Here is a 25,767-nt window from a genome sequence, read left to right as displayed (position 1 = left end):
CTTTCCTCATCAGGGCTTCTAAATCAATAAAATTCATTTTGGGCTACTTCTTATGGATTTCAGGTATTGAATTATTATATATTCCCTTTCCTATGCACTAAGGAAAACATCGTCATACTTAAGATTTTATATTTAACTCCTTTCCCACACCTTTTCCTTCTCAGCTTGACTACCATACTCATGCAACTACACAGCTTTCATCTAACTGAAGGAACCATAATAACATAACTGAATGTGCTCTTCTAAAGAGCACCTAAAAATTTAATTCTGACATCATTCACCCCCTGAAGATTCTCCCTGTAAGAAAACTACAATTGTCTATATGTCACATGATATTAACTTTTTTAAAAAATCAAATATTACAAACACCAGAAGAGTACAAGAAGTAATATAACTAATACCCAAGTGCCTATCACCTACATGTTAACATTTTGTCATATTCACTTACAATTTTTCTAAGAGAAACGCTTGCACATGCGTGCACACACAAAGTTGGAGAGCTTGTACCACCCTTTGGAACGCTGCCCCAATCCCATTCCCTTCTTTCTGTCTTCAGAAGTTGGTACACTGAAGTGGGTTTCTATCTTTGCCAAACAGCAGATTGTATTATTATGTTTTTAACATAAGCTCAATTATACTTACCTATCATTCTGCAACTTGTTTCTGCCACTCAATATTATGTTTTGTGATTTACCCAGAATAACACAAGTAGGTGTAATTAACTCTTTTTATCTGATGAATAATGTTCCATTGTATAAAAATAATATTTATTTGTCCTTTCTACTATCAACATAATCTTAGGTTGCTCCCAGTATTTTGCTATTATAAATAATGTTGAAATGAGTAGCAGTACATATCTCTTTGTGCACACATGCCATGGTTTCTCTAAGGCAGCAGCTTTTAAATTTTTTTGACTATGACTGACTGATGGTAAAAAATAACAATATAACCCGTGTACTCGTCCACACATTCATATACATATACACACTAACACATAAAAATTGAAACAAAAGTTACATGAAGCATTATTACATTTGATATTCAAAAAAATCAATGCTGATGGTGACCACATGATTGATTTCACAACCCACAAATGATTCACCATCACTCTGTGGTAGAGTTTATTTCTAGCTCTCTCTTACTCCAAGAGTGAAGTCCTTTGGAAGTTCTAGATTTACACAAGAGCATCTCCTATTAGAGGTCTAATCCTGGACAGGGCCTTGGGTCTTGCTTTTATCCCTGCACCCTGCAATCCATGAAAATAGAAGTTGAAGCACCCTGGGATCAGCAAATACCCTCAAGACTTACCTCTTAGAATTTCCTGTGGTTGTTGTCCTCTGAATATTCTTTCTTTATTTTTTTCCTAGCACACTAATGTAGCTAAAATATGTACTGCACATTTGATACAAGTTTCTTAGTTGTTTACTGGAGGGTCCAGGCTGCCACATTGCTGGAAACAAGTTTCCCTTGTTGTGATTTCTTTCCAACTGAACCATTCAGAAGTGTTCTTTTTAGTTTCCAAATATATGGGGTTTTCAGTCCATGCCTTCATTGATTTTTAAATTTATTAAACTGTTATAAGAGAATGGGGTCTGTATGATATCAGTTCTTTGTTATTTGCTGAGATTCTTTTGTGTCCTATCAAGTAGCAAATTTCGGAAAAGATTTGGTATGTATTGTAAAAGAATATTTATCACTATTTGTTGAAAAGGGTTCTATGTCTTCTTGTTGTTCAAATCTTCTCCATATTATTTTTTTGTCTAATAACTTACGATACCGCAATTTTAAATACCTCTGTCCTCATAGATTTGTCAATTTACCCTTGTAATACAGTTTTTGTTATATACATTTTGAGATCATATTAGTCAGCACAGCCAAGATCATTGTCTTATCTTCTTGGATGACTGTTCTTGAATCTCTATCGCTGGTACTGCCCTTGTCTCAAATGTCTGATATTAGAAACGCTCTACTAATTCTCTTTTGATTATTGTTAGTTGAATCATATGAAGTTGCCATTTTTGTGTGTAACACAGCTGAATATCAACAAAATTCAACCTAACATGTATCTGTTCTTTTTTCTTCCATCCCTTTATTTTGAAAATTTCTATGTAACTTTTAGTTTTCTATGTAGTTTTATTAACAAAGACATGTAGCTGGACTTAAGTTTATTTATGTAATTTGAGACCAGACCAACTTTTAATGTTAATTTCTTAGCTTGGAAAAGTAGTTCCTGCCTCACTGGAGGTAGTGTGTAAATTCACTCCTCATACTTACACATGGTGTAAGCTTGGGTTGCCAATTCTGGATCATTCTTTTTCTTCAAATTATTATTTTATAGGAATTCAAACAAATACTTAACTTTCTTGCCACTTTCCCTGGACAGTGAATGGAAGTCTTCTAATCTCTGCTTCACAGTTTGTTGAGCAGTCTGGCTTCATACAAGAGCCTCCGCTCCAGCCGTGCTGCCACCGCAAGAAGTCTAGGGTCTCACTGCACACCCCATGGAGGTCTACCCAGTAGGCCTGCGTACCTGACTGTTTTCAGGTATCATTCCCTGCTCTGCTTTTGAGCTCCTTTTCACTTCCAGCACCTGGGGATTGCCTTTTCATTCTTTTGCGCTGGGTTATTTTTGTTGTTGTTGTTTCTCTATTTTTCTCTGGCATCTCTTGGGTTTGGAGCAGAAGGGAGGCCTTTCTATGTTGGTTCAGTTTGCCATTTTGATCAGAACTCCTGATGATACAATTTTTCCTTTAGTTAAGCTAGCTTTGCACCCAAAGACCTCATATTACAATGAATATTTAAAATAAATAAAATATTTAAATAATAACCACACTGGCAGCAGGCTCTGTCTCACATCAATTTTAGCTTTGCTTTAATGAAACTGATCCTAAACTGATAAGAAAAGTTATTCATGAAGCTACAAAAAATTTCCTATTTTTTTCTCTATTGGAGAATAAATGAACAAACTTAGAGAATAACTCTATTCCAAATATTTTCTAAACAGACTCTAAGTAGATAATGAGGAGAAAATTCTTAGGTGACCAGAAACAAACTTTTGACGACAGACATGTAAAGACATTTAAAGTCATAACACTTAGGAACTGATTATAAAAAGTGATGTGGCTTTTCCAGAAATGGAAAAACCAATCCTCCAATTCATATGGAAATGCAATGTTGTCCAAGTAGTGAAAACAATCTTGAAAAAGAACAAAGGTAAAAGACTCACACTTCCTGATTTCAAAACTTACCATAAAGCTGTTGTAATCAAAACAGGGTGGTGTTGTCACAAGGAAAGACATATAGACCAATGGAACAGAGCTGAGAGACCAGAAATAAACCCGTACACATATATATATGGCCAACTGACTTTGGACAAGAATGTCGAGTCCATTTAATAGGTAAAGAATATTCTCTTCAACAGGTGGTGCTGGAACAACTGGATTTCCATATGTAAAAGAATGAAGTTGGACCCCTCACCTCAAAACATATGCAAAAACTGACTCAAAATGGATCAATGACCATAAAAATATAAGAGCAAAACCATAAAACTCTTAGAAGAAAGCATAAGGCTAAATCATCATGACCTTGGATTGGCAATGGATTCTTAGATATACCAATAGCACAAACAATAAAAGAAAAAATCAATAAAATGGACTTCATCAAAATTTAACTTTTGTGCAAAGAAATTATTATGAAAACTAAAAGACAATCTACAGAGTGGGAGAAAATATTTGCAAATCATATATCTGATAGGATTTAATATCCAGTATATATACAACTCCTACAAGAACAAAAAGACAACTCAATTAGAGAAATGCAAAGGACTTGAATAGGTATTTCTCCAAAGAAGATATACAAATGGACAATAAGACCAAAGATGATCAACATCATTAGCCATTAGGGAAATGCAAATCAAAACCACAATGAGAGTGACATCAGCAACATGGTGGATGAGCGGTTTTGTTTATCTCTCCCCCTTCAAACTACAACTAAATGGACATTCATTGGTCAACAGAGGATACTCACACAGCACCTAAGAATGCCTGAGAGACTTGCACTGCTATACATTAGAAGGTAGATGGCCTACCCACGGGGAAGAGGTGGAGATAGGTGAAAACTCTCCGGGCCCCAGACAGTTCAGTACCCACAAGTGACTCCCCCAGCTGGAGTGCTCATAGAACCACCGTGGCCCTGAGGGTGGGCAGGTGCCTTGGCATGACTGTGGAAACAGGTGACTACAGCCCTAAGCCCCCTGTGACTGCTCTTTGGACCGGTGGGAAAATCCAGTCGCATTGCAGCCCCAGGGAGTGACCTGGGCTCAGACTTGGTAGGGAGGCCCCGGCCACCAAGTACAAAGGTTGGCGTGACCTAGGAGCAGATGCAGCATGGCTCGGTGAGCAAACCACTGGCTGCATTAAACATCCACAGCTCTGCTGTGGCACTGAGGGGGCAAGTGAGATCCAGCGGGACGGGGGGAGTGGGCGGTGACAATCCGGAGACCCAGCATGACCACTCCTTGGTCCAATGGGGAAATCCATGGTCCCACAGTGGCCCCAGGTAGAGACTCAGCATGGCCCTAGGGGAGAGGCCCCACCCATCAAGCACAAAGGCTGGTGCAACCTAGAAGTAGATGTGCCGTGGCTGGGCAAGCAAACTGCCTGCTTTCTTAAACGCACATAACTCTGCTGTGGCCCAAGGTGGCAAATGAGATCCACCAGGACCAGATGGCAGTGGAGCTGCAAGTCTGGGTGAACAAGCTCCTGACTGCCTTGAAAGCCCATAACACCGCTGCAGTCCCTAAGTGGGTAGTGTGTCTAGGTGGGTCTCTGGGAGCAGGCAGCAGCAACCCGAAGCCCCTGTGTGATTACTCCCACAGTTGATGGGAGACCCCACAGGGCCAATGCAATCCCAAGGAGTGGCCCCGGCTCAGACAGGGATCATGGTGGGTGCAGATTCCACAGCTCCTGCCCTCTCCCCACAGTGGAAGTAACTGGGAGCAGTAACCAAACTCCATCTCTATGAGGAGGCACAAATCCATGCCATCAAGCATTATGAAAAAATATATTAAATCTCCAGAACAGAAGGAAAAGGACAAGTACCCAGAAAACAATCACAAAGACACAGAAATCTATAACCTAAATGACAAAGAATTCAAAATAGCTATCATTAAAAAACTCAACAAGTTAAAAGAGAACACAGATAGACAACACAATGAGTACAGGAGCTATGTCACAAAAGAGTTTGAAACTATAAAGCAGAATCAATCAGAAATGTTGGAGATGAAAAACACAATGGATGAGATTAAGAAAAATCTGGACTCCCTGAACAGTAGGGCTGGTAATATGGAGGACAGAATTAGCATTCTGGAGGATAGGAAGATAGAAATGCTTCAGATAGAGGAGGAGAAAGAACTAAGACCAAAAAGAAAGGAAGAAACTCTCCAAGAAATATCTGACTCAATCAGGAAATGCAACATAAGGATTCTAGGTATCCCAGATGGAGAAGAGAAGGAGAATGGAGCAGAAAGCTTGTTCAAAGAAGTAATAGTTGAGAACTTCCCAAACGGAGGGAGCTGGAAATCCATGAGACAGAAGCCAATAGATCTCTAAACTTTATCAATGTAAAAAGACCAACTTCAAGGCATAAAGTAGTAAAACTGGTGAAAGTGAATGACAAACAAAAAACATTAAGGGTAGTAAGGTAGAAGAAAATAACCTACAAAGGAACCCCTACCAGGCTGTCAGCAGAAATCTTACAGGCCAGGAGAGAGTGGAATGATATACTCAAAATTCTGAAAGACAAAAACTTTCAGCCAAGAATACTCTATCCAGTCAAAATATCCTTCAAATATGAGAGAGAAATAAAAACTTCCCAAGATAAACAAAAGTTAAGGTAGCTCATTGTCATAAGATCCCCCCCCCCCACACACAAAATCCTCAGGAAGGCCCTCATACCTAAAGAAAAAAGGGGGGGGGAAGGTTACAAAACCCTGAGAAAGGAGATAAGTAGATAGACAAAATCAGAAAATTGCAGCTCTCCATCAGAACAGGTGAGCAATGATTAATTATAAAATTAAAGATAAAGGGAAGGAAAACACCAAGAATAAATATAATCTTGTCATTTTAACCTCAAACTCACAAGAAGAAAAAAGATGTGACAAAAACAACTTAGAAGGGCAAGAAGAAAGGGATGGAACTGGCTTAGTCTAAGGAAATAAGAGGCTATCAGAAAATGGACTATCTCATCTATGAGATGTTTTATACAAACCACATGGTAACCACTAAACAAATAATTAGAACAGAGACACAAATTACAAATAAGGAGAAAACTAAGAAAACCAGCATAGAAAACTACCTTACTGAATTGGCAGCCCAAGATTCATGGGATGAGAAACAAAGGAAATGCAGGAGAACCAGAAAACGAGTGATAAAATGGCAGCATTAGGCCCCTACATTTCAATAATCACTCTAAATGTGAATGGATTGAATTCTACAATCAAAAGACACAGAGTGACAGGATGGATTAAAAAACAAGACCCAACAATATGCTGCCTCCAGGAAACACACCTCAGTGCCAAAGACAAACACAGACTAAGAGTGAAGGGATGGAAGACAATATTTCAAGCTAATAGTGAGCAAAAGAAAGCTGGTGTCACCATACTTATATCAGACAAAGCAGACTTCAAGACAAAACAGGTAAAGAGAGACAAAGAGGGGCAGTATATAATGATAAAAAGGACACTCCACCAAGAAGATATAATATTTATAAATATATATGCACCTAACACAGGAGCACCAAAGTACATAAAGCAACTAGCAAGAAAACTAAAAGGAGCACTAAAACTAAAACTAAAAACTAAAACTAACAACAATAAAATAATAGTAGGGGACCTCAACACCCCACTTAGTCCAACAGATAGATCATCCAGAGAGAGAGTCAATAAGGAAATTGTAGAATTAAATGAAAAACTGGACCAATAGATTTAATAGATATAGAGAACACTCCATCCAAAAACAGCAGGTTAGACATTCTCTCCAAGTGCACACAGAACATTCTCAAGGATAGATCATACGTTGGGAAACAAAGCAAACTTCAGTAAATTTAAGAGGATTTAATAATATCAAGCATGTTTTCCAACCATAATGCTATGAAACTAGAAATCAACTACAAGAAAAAATCTGGGAAAGGGGCAAAGATGTGGAGATTAAAGAACATGGCACTGAACAACCAATGGATCATTGAAGAAAATAAAGGAGAAATCAAACATTATCTAGAGACAAATGAAAATGAAAACACACCATACCAACTCATTTGGGATGCAGCAAAAGTGGGCCTAAGAGGGAAATTCATTGCAATACAGGTTCACCTCAACAAACAAGAAAAATCTCAAATAAGCAATCTCAAACCACACCTAAGAGAATTAGAAAAAGGAGAACAAACAAAGCCTGAAGGCAATAGGAGGAAAATAGTAAATATCAGAGCAGAAATAAATGAAATTGAAACAAAAAAGACAGTGGAAAGGATCAAAGAAACAAAGAGCCGTTTCTTCAAGAAAATAAACAAAATTGACAAACCCTTAGCCAGGCTCACTAAGAAAAAAGAGAGAAGACTCAAATAAATAAAATTAGAAATGAAAGAGGAGAAATTACAAGGGATACCACAGAAATATATAAGGTTACAAGAGAATACTATGAAAAACTATGTGCTAACAAATTGGACAATCTAGAAGAAATTTACAACCTCCCAAAACTGAATCAAGAAGAAGCAGAGAATCTGAATAGACCAATCACAAGTAAAGAGATTGAAACACTAATCAAAAACCTCGTACAAAATAAAAGCCCAGGACCAGATGGCTTCTCTGGAGAATTCTACCAAGCATTCAAAGAATATTTAATATCTATCTGTCTCAAACTATTCCAAAAAACTGAGGAAGATGGAGCACTTCCTAACACATTCTATAAAGCCAACATCACCCTGATACCAAAGCCAGACAAGGACAACACAAAGAAGGAAAACTACAGGCCAACATTGTTGATGAATATAGATGTAAAAATCCTCAGCAAAATATTGGCAAACTAAATACAGCAATACATTAAAGAGATCATAAACCATGATCAAGTGGGATTTATACCAGGGACACAGGGATGGTTCAACATCCACAAGTCAATCAATGTGATACACCACACTAACAAAAGGAGAAACAAAAACATGATCATCGAGAGGGGGTGGAGCTAAATGGCGGGGTGAGCTGACCCGGGATTCTCTCCCCTCCAAAGTACAACAAAAGATTGGAAGAACTGAATTTCAGAGAATAAACATAATGCCAGCTCATTAGAGACCTACAATACCAAGAAGGCGGAGATCATAAACCTTGCTTACACCTTTGGATGTGCTGGAACGGTAGAGAGAACATCGCTCCCTCCCCTAGAGTCTGCGATCGCTGCGGCTGGGGTCGGGAGGGAGCGGGGGAGGGGCCGCGTGACCGGGGGATCATCCAGGACTCCTGCCGCTGATTCAGTGGAGACCCGCGGACGGGGGAGAAAGCTTCCATCCACGGGGACCCCATAAATCAAGGGCCTTGGGAGACCAGAGAACAGAACTGATCTGAACCCAGATCCGTGCATGTGAGTAACAGCCCCTCCCCCCCAGCAAAGCCAGTGGGTGCAGCCATCTTGCCCGAAGGCGGAGAGCTAACACGCCGCTCTCGACCCCCATCTAGTGGCAACAGGCTGTAACTGCAACTGAATTCTACCGCCATGAGAAAAAAACGCTCCTCTACCATCCAGCAATTTATAAAAGCCCCAGACCAGAACGAAAACAATAAAAATACAGAATTAAGTCTTGAGGACTTGGAATTAGGTAAACTAAGTGATAATGAATTCAGAGCAGCTATAATCAAAAAACTCAATGAGGTAGAGAGAAAGATAGAGAAACAAGACGAGTTCTGGAGTTACTTCACAAAAGAGATTGAAATCATAAAGAAGAACCAAACAGAATTACTTGAGATGAAAAACACAATGGACCAGATAAAACAGAATACGGATTCCCTGAATGCCCGTGTAGACAACATAGAGGAGCAAATCAGCATAATCGAGGACAGACAGGCTGAATGGCGCCAGACAGAGGAAGAAAGAGAACTAAGAATTAAAAAAACTGAGGAAAATCTCTGAGAGATAATGGATTCAATGAGGAGTAAGAACATAAGGATCATAGGAATTCCCGAGAATATGGAAAAGGAAAATGGAGCAGAAAGTGTGCTTAACGAAATTATTGAAGAGAACTTCCCAAATCTAGGGATCAACGGAGAAATGTGCGTAGAGGAGGGTTTTAGATCTCCTAGATTTGTCAATGTAAAAAGACCTACTGCAAGGCACATAGTAGTAAAGTTGGCAAATAGGAATGATAAGGAGAGAATACTCAGGGAAGTAAGGAAAAAAAGAATAACCTATAAAGGAGCCCCTATCAGACTGTCAGCGGATTTCTCTACAGAAACCTTACAAGCTAGGAGACAATGGAGTGATATATTCAAAGCTTTAAAGGATAAAAACCTTCAGCCAAGAATACTCTATCCAGCAAGAATTTCCTTCAGATATGAAGGAGAAATTAAATCTTTTCCAGACAAACAAAAGTTAAGGGAATTTGTAACTAAAAGCCCTCCATTACAAGAAATCCTCAAGACGGCTCTCATACTTGAAAAAAGAAAAAAGGGAGAAAGGGGACACAATCCACAGACTAGGGAGACCGATGGATAGAACCAGAACAGGATAGCAAATATTCAACTATAGCATTAGGGTAAAAATAAGGAAACTACCAAAACAAGGATGATCTTAGCACTCTAACTACAAATTAATAAGACGAGTTGGAATAAAAAATGAAAATATTTAGGAGGGGAAGAGCAAAGGGTCTAAATCAGTATTGGTCGAGTAAGTAAGAGACCACCAGAGAATAGACTATATTATACACGAGATTCTAAATACAAACTTCAAGGTAGACACTAAAATAAAGTACGGAACAGAGTCACAAATCATAGATAAGGAAAAATCTAAGAAACCCAGCATAAGAAATTGCAGTATTAAATGGGTAGTCTAAAGCACACAGGAAAAGAAACACAGGAAAACAAGATAATGAGCAACAGATTGACAGCATTAAGTCCACATGCATCAATAATCACTCTCAATGTGAACAGATTGAACTCTCCAATAAAAAGACACAGAGTGGCAAAATGGATTAAAGAACAAGATCCAACAATTTGTTGCCTCCAGGAAACACACCTCAGCCCCAGGGACAAACACAGATTCAGGGTGAAGGGGTGGAGGACAATACTTCAAGCTAATGGCAAGAAAAAAAAGGCAGGTGTTGCAATTCTCATATCGGACCAAGTGGATTTCAAAATAAGACAGGTAAAGAGAGACACAGAGGGACAATATATAATGATCAAAGGGACACTTCATCAACAAGAAATAACGCTTATAAATATCTATGCACCCAACACAGGAGCACCAAGATTCATAAAGCAACTATTAACAGACCTAAAGGAAGATGTTAAAAACAACACAATAATAGTAGGGGACCTCAACACCCCACTCACATGAATGGACAGATCATCCAGACAGAAAATCAACAAGGAAATAGTGGAGCTAAATGAAAAACTAAAACAATTGGACTTAATAGACATATATAGATCACCCCACCCTGAAAGAGCTGAATACACATTCTTCTCAAGTGCACATGGAACATTCTCTAGGATAGACCATATGTTGGGAAACAAGGCAAGCCTCTACAAATTTTAAAAAATTGAAATAATAACAAGCATCTTCTCAGATCATAGTGCTATAAGGCCAGAAATTAATTACAAGAAAAAAGCTGAGAAAGGCACAAAGATGTGGAGACTAAACAACACACTACTGAACAAGCAATGGATCATTGAAGAAATTAAAGAAGAAATAAAAAAAAATACCTGGAAACAAATGTAAATGATAGCATGCCATACCAACTCATATGGGATACAGCAAAAGCTGTATTAAGAGGAAAATTCATCGCAATACAGGCACATCTTAACAAACAAGCAACCTTAAAGCACACCTAACTGAACTAGAGAGAAAAGAACAAATGAAGCCCAAAGTCAGCAGAAGGAGAGAAATAATAAAAATCAGAGCAGAAATAAATACTATTGAAACAAAAAGGGCAGTAGAAAGGATCAATGAGACAAAGAGCTGGTTTTTTGAGAAGATAAATAAAATTGACAAACCACTAGCCAGACTTATAAAGAAAAAAAGGGAGAAAGCTCAAATAAACAAAATCAGAAATGAGCGAGGAGAAATAACAATAGACTCTGCAGAAATACAACAGATTATAAGAGAATACTACAAAAAACTATATGCCAACAGAATAGATAACCTAGAGGAAATGGATAAATTCTTGGACTCCTACAATCTCCCAAAGCTCACTCAAGAAGAGGCAGACAATTTGAACAGACCAATCACAAGGAAAGAGATTGAAACAGCAATCAAAAACATCCCAAAGAATAAAACCCCAGGACCAGATGGCTTTCCTGGGGAATTCTACCAAACTTTCAGAGAGGATTTAATACCTATCCTTTTAAAGCTATTCCAAAAAATTAGGGAAGATGGAACACTTCCTAAAACATTCTATGAGGCCAACATCATGCTGATACCAAAACCTGACAAGGACACCACGAAAAAAGAGAACTACAGGCCAATATCACTGATGAACATAGATGCAAAAATTCTAAACAAAATTTTGGCAACCAGAATTCATCAAAAGAATCATACATCAGGATCAGGTGGGATTCATACCAGGGACACAGGGATGGTTCAACATCCACAAATCAATCAACGTGGTACACCACACCAACAAACTGAGGAATAAAAACCACATGATCATCTCAATAGATGCAGAGAAGGCATTTGACAAGATCCAACAGCCATTTATGATAAAAACTCTGAAGAAAGTGGGCATAGAAGGAAACTACCTCAACATAATAAAGGCCATCCATGACAAACCCATAGCCAACATCATACTCAATGGGCAAAAACTGAATGCCATCCCCCTGAAAACAGGAATGAGACAAGGATGCTCTCTATCACCACTCTTATTTAACATAGTACTGGAGGTCCTGGCCAGAGCAATCAGGCAAGAAAAAGGAATAAAACGAATCCAAATAGGGAGGGAAGAAGTGAAACTCTCGCTGTTTGCAGACGACATGATCTTATATATAGAAAACCCCAAAGAATCCATTGGAAAACTGTTAGAAGTAATCAACAACTACAACAAAGTTGCAGGGTATAAAATAAATTTGCATAAATCAGTAGCATTTCTATACTCCAGTAATGAACCAACAGAAAAAGAACTCAAGAATACAATAGCATTCACAATTGCAACAAAAAGAATAAAATACCTTGGGGTAAATTTAACTAAGGAAGTGGAGGACCTATATAATGAAAATTACAAGGCCTTCCTGAGAGAATTGGATGACGACATAAGGAGATGGAAAGACATTCCATGTACATGGATTGGAAGAATAAACATAGTTAAATTGTCCGTTCTACCTAAAGCAATCTACAGATTCAACGCCATCCCAATCAGAATCCCAATGACATTCTTTACAGAATTAGAACAAAGAATCCTAAAATTCATATGGGGCAACAAAAGACCCCGAATTTCTAAAGCAATCCTGAGAAAAAAGAACAAAACGGGAGGCATCACAATCCCTGACTTCAAAACCTACTACAAAGCTACAGTAATCAAAACAGCATGGTACTGGTACAAAAACAGGTGCACAGATCAATGGAACAGAATTGAAAGCCCAGAAATAAAACCACACATCTATGGATAGCTTATCTTCCACAAAGGAGCTGAGGGCATACAATGGAGAAAAGAAAGTCTTTTCAACGAATGGTGCTGGGAAAACTGGAAAGCCACACGTAAAAGAATGAAAATTGACCATTCTTTTTCACCATTCACCAAAATAAACTCAAAATGGATTAAAGACCTAAAGGTGAGACCTGAAACCATAAGGCTTCTGTAAGAAAACGTAGGCAGTACACTCTTTGACATCAGTATTAAAAGGATCTTTTTGGACACCATGCCTTCTCAGAGAAGGGAAACAATAGAAAGAATAAACAAGTGGGACTTCATCAGATTAAAGAGCTTCTTCAAGGCAAATGAAAACAGGATTGAAACAAAAAAGCAACCCACTAACTGGGAAAAAGTATTTGCAAGTCATATATCTGACAAAGTCTTAATATCCTTAATATATAAAGAACTCTTGCAACTCAACAACAAAACATCAAACAACCCAATCAAACAGTGGGCTGGAGACATGAACAGATATTTCTCCAAAGAAGATATACTGATGGCCAATAGGCACATGAAAAGATGCTCATCATCGCTGATCATCAGGGAAATGCAAATCAAAACTACACTAAGATATCACCTTACACCCGTTAGAATGACAAAAATATCTAAAACTAACAGCAACAAATGTTGGAAAGGTTGTGGAGAAAAAGGAACCCTCATACACTGCTGGTGGGAATGCCAACTGGTGCAGCCACTATGGAAAACAGTATGGAGATTCCTCAAAAAATTAAAAATAGAACTACCATACGATCCAGCCATCCCACTACTGGGTATTTATCCAAAGAGCTTGAAGTCAGCAATCCCAAAAGTCCTATGCACCCCAATGTTTATTGCAGCACTGTTTACAATAGCCAAGACATGGAAGCAACCTAAGTGTCCAGCAACAGACGAATGGATAAAGAAGATGTGGTACATATATACAATGGAATACTACTCAGCTGCAAAACAGAACAAAATCATTCCATTTGCAATAACATGGATGGACCTTGAGGGAATTATGTTAAGTGAAATAAGCCAGCGAGAGAAGGATAATCTGAGTATGACTCCACTCATATGAGGAATTTAAAATTATGGACTAAGAACAGTTTAGTGGATACCAGGGGAAAGGTGGGGTGGGGGGTGGGCACAAAGGGTGAAGTGGTGCACCTACAACATGAGTGACAAACATTAATGTACAACTGAAATTTCACAAGTTTGTAACCTATCAATAACTCAATTAAAAAAAAAAAAAGAAACATGATCATCTCCATAGACGCAGAGAAAGCATTCAACAAGATCCAACATCCACTTACGATAAAAACGCTGAAAAAAATGGGTATAGGAGGAAAGTATCTCAACATAATAAAGGCCATATATGACAAACCCACAGCCAACAGCATACTCAACGGGGAAAAACTGAAAGCCATCCTTCTGAGAACAGGAATAAGACAAGGGTGCCCACTCTCACAGTGAAACTCTTGCTATTTGCAGACATAATTGTTATATATAGAAAACCCTAAAATATCTATCAGAAAGCTACTAGAAATAATCAACAATTACAGCAAAGTTGCAGGGTACAAAACCAACTTACATGAATCAGTTGCATTTCTATACTCTAACAATGAACTAACAGAAAGAGAACACAATCCTATTCACAATCAAAACAAGAAGAATAAAATATATTGGAATAAATTTAACCAAGGAAGTGAAAGACCTATACAATGAAAACTACAAGACTTTCCTGAAAGAAATTGATGACGACATAAAGAGATTGAAAGACATTCCATGCACATGGATTGGAAGAACAAACATAGTTAAAATGTCCATACTACCTAAAGCAATCTACAGATTCAATGCAATCCCAATCAGAATCCCAATGACGCTCTTCATGGAAATAGAAGAAAGAATCCTAAAATTCATATGGGGCAACAAAAGACTCCAAATTGCTAAAGCAATCCTGAAAAAAGAACAAAGCTGGCAGCATCACAATCCCTGACTTCAAAATATACTACAAAGCTATAGTAATCAAAAAAGCATGGTGCTGGTACAAAAACAGGCACACAGATACATGGAATAGATTTGAAAGCCCAGAAATAAAAACACACATCTATGGACAGCTAATCTCCAACAAAGGAGCTGAGAACATACAATGGAGAAAGGAAAGTCTCTCCAAATGGTGTTGGGAACACTGGACAGCCACATGTAAAAGAATGAAAGTAGACATTCTCATGCCATTCACAAAAATAAATTCAAAGTGGATCAAAGACTTGAAGGTAAGACCTGAAACCATAAGACTTCTCGAAGAAAATATAGGCAGTACACTCTTTGACATGGGTCTTATAAGGATCTTTTTGGATACTACATTTTCTCGGACAAGGGAAACAATAGAAAGAATAAACAAGTGGGACTTTATCAGTCTAAAGAGCTTCTATAAGACAAGGGCAAACAGTATTGAAATGAAAACACAACCCATCAACTGGGAAAAAATATTTGCAAATCACATATCTGACAAAGGGTTAATTGCTGTAATATATAAAGAACTCACACAACTCAACAAGAAAAAAACAAAGAACCCGATCAAAACATAGGCAAGGGATATGAACAGACATTTCTCCAAAGAAGATATACGGATGGCCAATAGGCACATGAAAAGATGTTCCTCATCACTCATCATCAGGGAAATGCAAATCAAAACCACACTAAGATATCACCTTACACCCGTTAGAAGGACTAAAATAAACAAAAAATAATAATAATAATAACAAATGTTAGAGAGGTCGTGGAGAAAAAGGAACCCTCATACACTGCTGGTAGGAATGCAAACTGGTGCAGCCACTATGGAAAACAGCATGGAGATTTCTCAAAAAATTAAAAATAGAAATACCATATAACCCAGCCATTGCACTCCTGGGTATCTATCCAAAGAACTTGAATTCAGCAATTCAAAGAGACTTATGCACTCCTATGTTCATTGCAGCATTATTCACAATAGCCAAGACATGGAAGCAACCCAAGTGCCCATTGACTGATGACTGGATAAAGAAGATATGGTGTATATATATACAATGGAATACTACTCAGCCATAAAAAATGACAAAATCGTCTCATTCGCAACAACATGGATGGACCTCAAGGGTATGATGTTAAGCAAAATAAGCCAGATAGAGAAAGACAAACTCTGTATGATTTCATTGTCCAATGGGTCCTACACCCTGCAGATGTTTATAATTCCTGAACACCATATACTAAATGTCATACTGCTCTCCCCCACCCTGTTAGGGACAACTAAAAAAAAAACTCCACAGATTTCCAAGGAGGCACTATCACCTCTAGTTGAGAACTAATGATAGAAGGATTCTGCACTCAGATTTCTTTACAGGTATCTTAACTGCTTGCTCATCTTTGAAGAAACAAACTATAAAAGCAGAAAATGCATTTCAGATATAATTTGCACTCAAAAGACTACTGTAATACCAATTAGCAGACCCACCAGCAAAGAAAAGGTCATGACTGTGTATCAAGAGATTAGCATTTTAAGTTAAATAAAACGTGAGAGGTATTTAGGTATGTTTTTATCTCCTGCTGCTGTGATCAAATGCTCAACTACTGAGTCTACTGCACTAAACTTCTTTTAGGCATATTTTCTGAAAACTATCATAATTATTTGAGACATTTATTCCATGGACAAACGCTTAGTGTCCTGGCAGCTTTTAAATATTCAGAAGTTATCAACTTCAAAAAAATTCAAATAAAAACTCATTACAGAAATAACCATTCTTCTAATTTTGCTGAGGAAATTCTGCCATGAAAAAGTGAGATTTGGGGCTGGCCCAGAGGCTCAGTGGTTAAGTTCATGCGCTCTGCTTCAGCGGCCCAAAGTTCACTGGTTCGGATCCTGGGTGCAGACCTATGCACTGCTTATCAAGCCATGCTGTGGCAGGCATCCCACAAATAAAATAGAGGAAGATGGGTATAGATGTTAGCACAAGGCTAATCTTCCCCAAAAAAGAAAAAAAAAAGTCAGATTAAAAAAGAAAGTGAGATCCCTGTTATTTAGTAACACATTCATCCTTAACTTGAAACTTTTCTCTTTTTTTTTTGAGGAAGATTAGCCCTGAGCTAACATCTGCCACCAATCCTCCTCTTTTTGCTGAGCAAGACTGGCCCTGAGCTAACTCTGTGCCCATCTTCCTCTACTTTATATGTGCGATGCCTGCCACAGCATGGCTCGCCAAGCGGTGCCATGTCTGCACCAGAGATCTGAACCTGCAAATCGCAGGCCACCGAAGCAGAATGTGCGAACTTAACTGCTGTGCCACTGGGATGGCCCCAACGTGAAACTTTTTAAACAATACAACTTTTTATAACAATATTAACTTTTTAAAACAATATAACCACTATTGAAACATACTGACAACAAAATATTTTTTAATCAAGTATTACATTTTTTTAAATTGTACAATCTAAACCACTATTTTTACAATAGAAAACAATACTCTTGTAACTGACATGAATATCCACATTTTTAGGCATCGAAAACATTTCAGAAGGTTTGGTTGACCTCTCTTACTCCTGCAAGCAATACAAAGATTCTGGCATCCAAATAACAGATAACTTTTAAAACATACTTTCTACCAGAAAGACGTGTAACTCAAGAAAACTTTCATTTCTAACAACTATAAGATGTAAATTTAACCCAGAAGGGAAATATTACTAAATTTTTCCACAGGTGACAAATTAGAAATTCTTTAATAACTTTTCACTAAAAGCAAAGATCTGAATAATAAAACAGAAGGAACTAAACTTGAAAAGACCGTCAAAATTGTTTGCTTACTTGACTTCTCTAAAAAAATTCTGATTATGACAGATGCTTCTGTTATTGTCTAAAATAAAATAGCAATGAGGAGACAGACCAACAAATACTCTATTTCCAAAAGATGAGTTTAATTGCTTTCCTGCAAGTCTTAAGTTAAAAGAACTCCAAGCAGATAAACTGGTATTAGTAGACAGACTGGAAAATCCATTCTAGATTTTGAAGTAAATATAGCATATAAAGTAGGTTCTTACGTCTTGAATAAAAAAATGAAACATGGAAATTAGCAAGGACTGAAAGAAAGTAAACACAGGGAAAAAATATAAACAAATTTAAAAAATAGAAAAGACTTCAGTGCACTCATTTCTTACATGCAAGCACAGTCTTCAGGAGTTTTCATTTATATGAAGAATAAGTATACTAATACCCCCAATTCTGCTAATTAAGCAGGCTGCCCTTGAGCCAGGTTTGAGCCTTTGTGTGGAGGCACGTGACTTGGTTCTTCCAGCATGCTTTTATTCTGAGCCCCTCTCATGGAGATTTATGGCTGAATGTTCTCTTATACGCGTTGTTGCATAAAAATCCTTTTTTTAAAAAAAATCACCTTTATTTTGTTAAAAAATAACTCTTCTATGAATTGGAATGTTAACAATAATCCAGGCTCATTTGCACGGTCTCCAAACAATTTAGAAAACAGCGAATGTTACTGCTATAGCTGTCATCAAAGCTTTAGGAATTGTTACATTTAACTAGAGAAATGACATTTGTTTATAGTACATAATTACAAATTTAGAGTATATAATTGCACATGCTAAAGTTTACTTTTTCATTCCATTCCACTAATCATAATGATGATTAATGATTGTTTAAATCAAGTTTTTGCCAATGAGTAGAAACTCTGGGACCAATTTCACCCTTATAAAGAGTAAATTCAATAAACGGGAAAACCCATCACAAATAGTTTCCATTGCTTTCCCCTCTTCACATAGTATCTAAACGATAAGGAGTAAAAGAATAAGTATTTATGTACTTCTTTTTGAATATACTTTCTCCAGACTCCTATGTCTACTACTCCACTTATACTTCATGACATCATTGCTAGCCACCAGATTTATAGCCACCTGTCACTGAGTCTACAGCAGGGAAGAAAAGTGAACATTTAGTGCTGACAGAGGAATTTTTTTTTTTTTTAATTTTTTTAAATTTTTTTTTAAAGATTTTATTTTTTCCTTTTTCTCCCCAAAGCCCCCCGGTACATAGTTGTGTATTCTTCGTTGTGGGTTCTTCTAGTTGTGGCATGTGGGACGCTGCCTCAGCGTGGTCTGATGAGCAGTGCCATGTCCGTGCCCAGGATTCGAACCAACGAAACACTGGGCCGCCTGCAGCGGAGCGCGCGAACTTAACCACTGGGCCACGGGGCCAGACCCCTGACAGAGGAATTTTTTGAATCATCTGCAAACCTGAGCTAAGTAACAGGACTAAAGGACTATGCCCAGGGCCTTGAAATCAGGATGCTAAGTCATACTGCCCAAAGAGGCAATGATTCACTGTACAAATGTTTATTCTTTTAACGTACTTACGGTAGCCACATTTTTTACAGCCTGCTCGGACGCTGTCCTTGTTGCAACCTGAAATACAATGGAATAACATTTTAGGAGACATATAAACAGTAAAAACATAAAAAATTTCATCACATGATAAAGCTAAGAAAATCACTTGTAGAATTTATTTCTTAAAAAAGAATTCATCCCTGACCCAGCTTAGTAAGACTACTAATGATTATTACCAGAAATCATTTGCAAAGCCAATTTTTTCAAATTATTTCCTTTGACAAACACTTCAAGAACATAGTTTTCTCTAATTCAGCAGAAATGCAGCATTACAGTCAGGAGCTTAAACATTCCAGGAATTCTATAACACTGAAGAAGAAATTCCAGGGTACTTCAGCCTACTACTCAAATGTAAAGTAGTTAATTTACGAGATAGATAAGTGAACATTCAGGTTAACAAATGTTTTCCTGCTTTCCCTTAAAAGAAAAAAAATTCTGACTTCTTAAAGGAATTTGTGAAATTCCAGAAAAACACTTTAATTGCTAGGTATTATAAGAAACATCTCAATTTAGCATTCAAATTTTGACAAGAGAAAACAAACTAGTGACATATTCAGTCTGATCAATGTTTAGAGATATTTACAGTATCTCTGTGTAATTATTGGTATATGCAGGTAATGTTGAAGATAAAAATAACAGATGAAATAAATTAAAACTGATTTTTTTACAGTGATAAATATATATAACATACAAGTTACCATCTTAACCATTTTTAAGTGTACAATTTAGTGGCATTAAATACATTCACAGTGTTGTACAACCATCATCATTACTTATTTCCAAAACTTCTTCATCATTCTAAACAGTAATTGTACCCATTAAACAATAACTACCCATTGCTGCTTCCCTCTAGCCCCTAGTAATCTCTATTCTACTTTTTGTCTCTGAATTTACCTATTTTAGGTATCTCATAAAAGCGGAATCATACAATATTTGTTCTTTTGTATCTGGTTTATTTTACTTGGCATAATGTTTTCAAGGTTCATCCATATTGCAGCACATATCAGAATGTCATTCCTTTTCATGGCTGAATAATATTCCATCATATGTATACACACTTGAATCTGATTTTAACCTCCAATAAGGGTTCTCATCAACCAATCAGAGGACCCGTACAGTATCATACTATTTCCTTAATAAAGGACATCTGACTCCTAAAGCCCTCAAATGGAGCTATCATCCCAATTTAATAATAAATTAAAGTACATAGTGCAATACAACAGTGCTAATTTAAAAAGAAAGATCATTTCAAGCCATTTCTTTAAGCTTAAGAAGTCAAAACATTAGTCATTTTTTCTCTAATCCCAATTTTGCTTTAAAATATACATTATTGAATTGTTCTAATAAAAATATGGTCAGTTCTGCTGTAATACTTGTTTTAAAACATAAATTTGTTCCAATGCAATTGATGTAAGAGGGAACAATGTGAGCATAACATGACTTTTGTCCATGAAAAACACTAGGAGAATGCAGAAAACTGCATCCAGTCGCTCTGAGTCTCATAGGAATATATAAAACACACACAGGGACACACCTCAAAATATTTCTAGCAACCTCAGTTCACCATGTATGCTGTGAGTGGCGCCCATCCACACCTAGTGGTACAACCTTCCATCTGATTTCTTATTATCACCTTCCCACCATTACTTCAGAACAATTCACAAGCTGCAATTCTTCTGAACTCCACTTCCACAGAAAATTGCAGGTCTTTTAAAAGGTATGGTGCCACATTTTTTGTAGTACTTATGTACCTTTTATCTACTTAACATGTGCAAAACTCTGCTGTTTTTATTAGGTTCCTATCATTTTTTATTTATCACTGATGAAGCTTGTTTTCTTTTCTTTTCTTTTTTTGGTGAGGAAGATTGGCTCTGAGCTAAGATCCATTGCCAATCTTCCTCTTTTTGCTTCAGGAAGATTGTCCCTGAGCTAACATCTGTGCCAGCCTTCCTCTATTTTGTGTGTGGGATGCCACCACAGCAGGGCTTGATGAGCAGTGTGGGGGTCCAGGCCAAGGATCTGAACCAGTGAACCCTGGGCCGCCGAAGTGGAGCATGCAAGCTTAACTGGGCCAGCCCCACTGATGAAGTTTTGAGTGTTGTTCCCCAATCTCATTTTTTCTCATAAACTTTGTGGTTTTTATTGCATAGTGTAGGAGTACATATGCTGCACTGTAGCAGGACTGTGAAATAAAATTGGATTAATAAAATCTGAGGCTCTTTCATTATGAAATAACTGCATGTTGAAAAAAGCTCAGAGAATTCGGGTCAATGTTAAGTATGTCTCCATAGAAACGTAGATGCTGAATAACACTGAACAAAACTGTACTAAATGCACTATTACCAATCCTACAACAAACTAAAAATGTTGTAACAGACAGATCTGAAATGATTTCATGTCATTATGTATTAGAAATTAACTCATTCGGGGCCAGCCCCATGGCTGAGTGGTTAAGTTCCTGCGCTCTGCTTGGGTGGCCCAGGGTTCGTCGGTTCGTATCCTTCTCATCAGGCAATGCTCTGGCAGCATCCCACATACAGAATAACTTACAACTAGAAATATACAACTATGTACTGGGGCTTTGGGGAGGGAAAAAATTGGCAACAGATGTTAGCTCAGGGCCAATCTTAAAAAAATAAATAAAAGAAATGAATTCACTTATGGCTAAAGACATCAATAAAACCCATCATTCATGTATCTCGTATTTTTAGAATGAACAAAATATGAAACTTTTTCAGAGGTCATCTTCTTTAACAAAGTTGGAACTTTTACATGAAAGGGAAATATAACAAGAACTCTAAATAAAGTAACTCCATATCAGCTATTTCCTCACCAGCCTTTGGTCAAGTTAAGATTTCCAGCTTCATTTGTCTCTAATTTTCATGACTGTCTGCCCACCTGAATGCTTCTACCTGGGACTTTGAATGTGACGCAACTGACATCATAAATCTGAGATAAGCGACACCATGAAGTGGGGGTAGTTAATTCATTCTGCTGTCAGGGTCCAGCTTCTAGCAGCAGTGATGCCGCTGGCAGAAGCAGCCCCAACCAGGTCTGGGCCTGTGCAGGATCTTGGGTATGGATTCCCTTGGTCTTGCCTATTTTCTGAGACTTATTATCTAGCCTTTGCCTAGACTTTGTGAGTTCCCTCATAACTTTCATTTTCTGCTTAAATTAACTAATCCGTTTCTGTTGTTTGGAACAAGAACTCTGCTGATACAATGGTACTTGAAATTCAAGTCAAACTGAATAGCAAGGCTATATTGTGAGGCCCTTACTTTGATGAGAAGTTATTCATTTCCCCATCTTAGGTTCCCACACTGTTCTCTGTTCCACTTCTCCTTAAACTTTGCTAAGGCTGTTCAGAGTAATAATGGAGTCTGCCTCCTTCAGAATGTTCCATTATAATTATGACCTACAATCCAAAAGCCATTAAATAAAAACTTACAAGTTTGACTACATTAAAAAATCTGAATGGCAAAGACCACCAAAAGTAAACTCAAAAGACATATGAAAACTTGGGAAAAAATATTTGCAATTCATAGCACCAACAAAGGGCAATTATTCCTACTGTATAAACTGCAGCAAATCATTTGGAAAAAGACAAAGAACCAATAGGAAAAAAAAAGGCAAAAGAGTTGAACAGAAAGTTCACAGAAAATAAAATAAAAACAACTTTGAAACATATGGAGAGATGCTCAGCCATATTCATAATAAGTGAAATGTACACTAAAATCTATACTGGGATTCCATTTTCACTTATCAGAACAATAAAGACTGAAAAGGTTAAAGAGGGTGTGGGGGACATTCTCCCATACGTTGCTAGTGGGAGTGTAAATCAGAACCATCTCTATGGAAAGCAAGCTGACAAACTATGAGAATTATAAATGTACATACTCCTTCAACCCAGCACTTCCATATCTGGCAATTAATCCTCTCAATTTACTTGCACAAATGCATACTAATTTATGTACAAAGTTATTCACTGTAGCTTTGTTTGTAATAGTAAAAGAGTAGAAATAATTTAGATATAAATAAATTATGGTATGAAAGAATGAGGATGGTCTTAATGATATGTGATAATCTCTAAGACATATTATAAAGAGAAAAAAGCAAGGTGTAGAACAGTGCTTACGGTATGTTGCCATTTGTACAAAGCAATGGAGAGTTTATCTATACAATACAGCTTATATTTAGATTTTATTGATTGATAGGGATATGAAAGAAATATCTCTATAAGGATACAAATTGGTTACCTAAAGAAAGGAGAACTGAGTCGGGGGGAGAAAAGGCGAGAGACAGGTCACTGTACACATTCGGTACCATTATAATTTGAAATCTGAATGGGTTAGCATCTCAAAAATCAAATTAAAAAACCTCCCTCCAACAAACGAAACCCCAACACTAAGAAGAGTTTCTGTCATGCAAGCGTTGTTTGACAAAAGGCAATGATTGCACTTGTAAATTTTTCAGGGAGCCTCCACTGCATATTCTCAATAAAATTTTATTAACTGATGGATTTAGGAATAAATTTTAGAGATCTTCATTTTAGAGTTTCTTAAACATTAATAAGGGCTTATTCTGAATCTAGAATTCTGTTGAGCAACTTGAGTGGTAGTGAAGGGCACAGGCAATTAGGCTGCTCCTTCACCTCCCAGTAACTTAGAGCAGAGAATGCCAGTTTCTCCGGATTTCAGACCATGCCAGGTAATTGTGTATACAACTCAGTGCTTAGCATGGGGTAGAGTTGCTAGGAGGTCCTTGACAATTATTTGTTGCTTTGAGGTTATAAACTTAAGAAAATATTTCTGCAGTTGGGATCAGCAACTTCTGTAGCTCCCAGTTGCCAGCTGTGAAACTAGATAGTGTCTGCAGTGTCACTGGCCCATCTGAGGCATGACAGGCACTAGAAGAAAACGAATAAAAGTAAGAAGGATAACAGAAATCAAAATAATGGTTGCTGGGCAAAGAAAGCGGGAAATGACAGAGGGGTGATGGAAATATTCAAAATCATGATCCTAATGACAAGTGGAGATATATATATATAAAATTCTTCGAGCTGTACCTTTGTGATTTGTACATTTTATTTTAATGTATGTAAATTAAACCTTAGTAAAGTAGTTCACACAAAAGGAAAAAAAAAAGTAAAGTCAGGCAAAGAAGGAAGAGAAAAGAGAAAGGTTAGAGAAGACCAGAAAGCAGCAACAAAAATAAAAAGAATGAGAAAATGTGAGAAAGGGATGGAGTGTCCCTGACAGTTGCCTCAGGTTGTTCAGTGGCCCCCAGCAAGCCATCATATTGACCTCAATTTATTTTCTTGAAATTTCATATCACCTATGTTTCCAAAGTCAACAATTTAGTCACTGGGAACTTTAATAGAAATGCTTGTATCTTAATATTTCTCTCTTACTATTTTAGATTTTGAGTAAGTAAAGTTTTCTTTATATTAAAATATCTTCTATAATCATTTGAATTTAAAAGCAAACAACTTAAGTAACAAAGTTCTCTTTCTATTGAGTAATTAGCAGTTGCAATCACCTCTGTCCATTCTTTTTATTTTTTAACTTGATTTGAATCAATTAGATTAGATTAGATTCCTTTTCTGTTTTATAACAATTTAAGTTTTTACATTTGGTTACTCCATTATAGGTCTAGTTATCGTAATTTGGGGATCCTTAAAGATAACTTCAATTTCTTCCGCTTTTAAAATTCAAACTGTGGCTAGATTTTATACCACATAGGTGCTAGTATCTATATAATATGTATGTGTTCTGCTAAAGTTGAATGCAAAGTAATACTCCAAGTATTTAAACTTTTCTACTGCTTTATATTAAGAATTTACAGATATAATCCTTTTTTAGGGATCCTCAAATAATTGTACTGACGGCAAAGTAGAAAGAACAGCAGAAATTATTCTTTGTGAATTACAAAAAAAAAAAAAAAAAATAGGTTAACTGAGTTCCTTGATGCAAATATTTTGACAGAGCAGCTGTCCTCACCTTCAGTTAAAAATGCCTTCATAATCATTTGATGGTCAAAAGGAGAGACAAAAGTAAACCAAAGAGTGGTTTATCTTAAACTACTGACATAAAAGAGCTAATATTTAATAAATGTATAAAATGCTTTTGTCCACTTGCCTCATAAAATACAAATAACCTGTGAAGAAAAAAAGCTATAGGTATTACCAGTTTAAAATAGAAGAGACACGCAGAAGTTTAACTTATTATCTAATAAACAGAATCAAGATGGCTATCTAGTTTAGTCTGTTTACTTTAGTACCAGATTCTGCTCAGCAGCAATTCTAGTGATCACCCAAATAAATATTATTTACCGATTATGGGCACAACTCTGAAATGGATGTTAGAGAAGCCACAAAGACAAATAAAGCGAAGTTCCTACACTAAAGGAAACTACAATATACTAGGTTATCATGGGTAATGCACCCACAGCTGTGAACACGCTAGAAAAGACACATGACTCTACTAA

General features: G+C 37.0%; 1 protein-coding gene across 1 annotated transcript in view; it reads right to left on the bottom strand.

The window, feature by feature from the left end:
* The window catches only part of SREK1IP1 (SREK1 interacting protein 1), a gene marked incomplete at its 5' end in the record, with an annotated part of 48,585 nt that overhangs the window by 18,555 nt on the left and 4,263 nt on the right, over positions 1–25,767 (bottom strand). The window contains one exon of the mRNA XM_070519683.1: positions 19,248–19,299. Coding sequence (XP_070375784.1) covers positions 19,248–19,299 — 52 coding nt within the window. The remainder of the gene's footprint in view (positions 1–19,247; positions 19,300–25,767) is intronic.

Source organism: Equus asinus, chromosome 10 (genome assembly GCF_041296235.1).
Source record: "Equus asinus isolate D_3611 breed Donkey chromosome 10, EquAss-T2T_v2, whole genome shotgun sequence".
NCBI classification, from domain to species: domain Eukaryota; kingdom Metazoa; phylum Chordata; class Mammalia; order Perissodactyla; family Equidae; genus Equus; species Equus asinus.
Note: the sequence above shows the minus strand (reverse complement) of the source record. Positions and strands in the feature narration are given on the sequence as shown.